The sequence below is a fragment of the Apus apus genome, chromosome Z (genome assembly GCF_020740795.1).
Source record: "Apus apus isolate bApuApu2 chromosome Z, bApuApu2.pri.cur, whole genome shotgun sequence".
Classification (NCBI taxonomy): Eukaryota; Metazoa; Chordata; class Aves; order Apodiformes; family Apodidae; genus Apus; species Apus apus.
In genome coordinates this window covers 53,656,756-53,658,557 of record NC_067312.1, presented here as the reverse complement: position 1 = coordinate 53,658,557, position 1,802 = coordinate 53,656,756, and the positions used below count along the sequence as shown (strand labels likewise).

The 1,802-nt window shown below is 72.6% G+C and overlaps 1 protein-coding gene across 1 annotated transcript; it reads right to left on the bottom strand.

Annotated features, from left to right (window-relative positions):
* Positions 1–368: 368 nt before the first annotated feature.
* On the bottom strand, positions 369–1,533 carry TMEM271 (transmembrane protein 271). The gene has a single exon (XM_051643451.1). It carries the CDS (start codon positions 1,531–1,533, stop codon positions 457–459), a length of 1,077 nt encoding a protein of 358 aa, XP_051499411.1. The 3' UTR covers positions 369–456.
* Positions 1,534–1,802: the final 269 nt, after the last annotated feature.

Here is a 1,802-nt window from a genome sequence, read left to right as displayed (position 1 = left end):
TTGTTCAGAAATTTAGCTCTTCTGAGAGGTAAAGAAGCTTCATGACACCTTTTCCTTACACTGGCTGGTTATCATAAATGGGTAACTCAGGACTGCTAAAGCTGGAGACTGATGAATCACTTGAAAGTAACTAAACTTGGCTACGGAGGAGAGGCGGCGGGAGGATCCAACCCTTAGGCATTTCTTGGGCGGCCTGTGGAAAATTCAGCCGCTGGCGGACGGAGGGACGGACAGACGGACGAGTGCGGAAGGGAAGGGAGAAGAGGAAAGCAGACAGGGAGGAAGGAGAAGCTTCCGCAGAACCAGAGGCACGGCGGCACCCATCTCGTCGGTGGTGCGAGCCCTGTCCCCGAGCTCCGCGGCTGCCGGCGCTGGCGGGCCCGCTCCAGCTCCGACACCCGCTCCCGCCGGTCCCGCTGCCGGCTGTCAGGGAGCCGGGATTCCCGCCGGTCCGCGCTAGGTGCCGTGAGCACAGGGCTCCCCAGGGTAGATCTCCTCGTAGGCGGGGGGCTGCTCGCTGGGCAGCGGGTAGCAGTAGGGGTAGGAGGCGTTAAGCTCGGGGTCCATGGGCGAGTAGCCGGGCAGCTCGACGGAAGGATGCCCGCCGCAGTGCACTTCCACGCCGGCCTCGTCGAAGACGTGGAAGACGCCCACGTTGATGTAGGAGACGGCCTGAAAGGGGCAGTCCCCGGGGCTGAGCTCGGGCTCGCCGCCGGAGAAGAGTGAGCCCTGGCTGTGGCGCGGCGCCCGCCGCCCGCCGCCGCCGCCCCGTCGCCGCCGCCGCCGCCCGCCCGCCGCCGCGGCCGCAGCTGGGGCCGCTCGTCGCCGTCGCCGCCGCCGCCCGCGCTGCTGCGAGGCCTTATAGTTCTTGACGAGGAGCAGGTTGAGCAGGCCCAGGAGACACTCCAGCGCGTTGAAGACGGTGGAGAGCACCAAGCCGCGCTGGTAGTCCCGCAGCTTCTGGCAGCGGAGAGCCGCGGCGGAGCCGTCGGGGGCCGCGGGGCCGCTCCGCGGGCGGGCCGCGCCGCCGGGCTGCAGCAGGCAGTAGTGCGAGTACTTCCTCTCCACCAACGACACGGTGTCGCCGTCGATGACGGCGCCGGCGAAGGCGCTCAGCACGCCCAGCATGAACACCAGCACTCCCAGCAGCAGGAAGTTCTGCCGCCCCCCGGGCGGCGCCTTCTCCACCGGCCCCGACGGCGCGGCAGCCGCCTCCCCCCCGCTGGGGCCGCCGCCTGCCGGGTCCGGATCCCCGGCCGGAGCTGGGGCCGGGGCCGAAGCCGAGGCCGGCGCCGCGGGCGCCTCGTCGGGCGGGCGGCAGCAGAGCAGCGCGGCGGCGAGCAGTGAGAGGCCGGCGGCCAGTAGCAGCCCCGAGTAGAAGGCGCCGGCGGCGGTGCCCAGGCGGAAAGGCTCGCCTTTCAGCTCGGAGCCCAGCGAGAAGCACTTGAGGCCCACGGCGGCGGCGCTGAGGGCGCAGGCGAGCAGGAGGCAGCTGGAGAGCGCGGCGCAGGCTCCCCGCACGCTCCACTTCATCCTCCGCGCCGCCGCCGCCGCCGCCGCCCCGCCGCCCGCCTCATCCTCCTCCCGCGGCCCCCCCCGGCCCCGCGGCGGCGGCGGCGCGGCGCGGCGCGGCCATGCGAGCTCGGCGCTCCCCGACGGGGCGGCTGCTCCGCTCCGCTCCGCACGGCAGGCAGCCGCCGGCCGCAGTGAGACGGGCGCGGCGAGCGCACAAGCTCCCCCCTCCCCCCCCGCCTCCCGGACTCCGCCGCCTCCTCGTCCCCGCCCGCCCTCTCTTATCGCGG

Coding starts and splice junctions, on each gene's coding strand:
- TMEM271 (XM_051643451.1), bottom strand. CDS start 1,533: ATGAAGTGGAGCGTGCGGGGAGCCTGCGCCGCGCTCTCCAGCTGCCTC.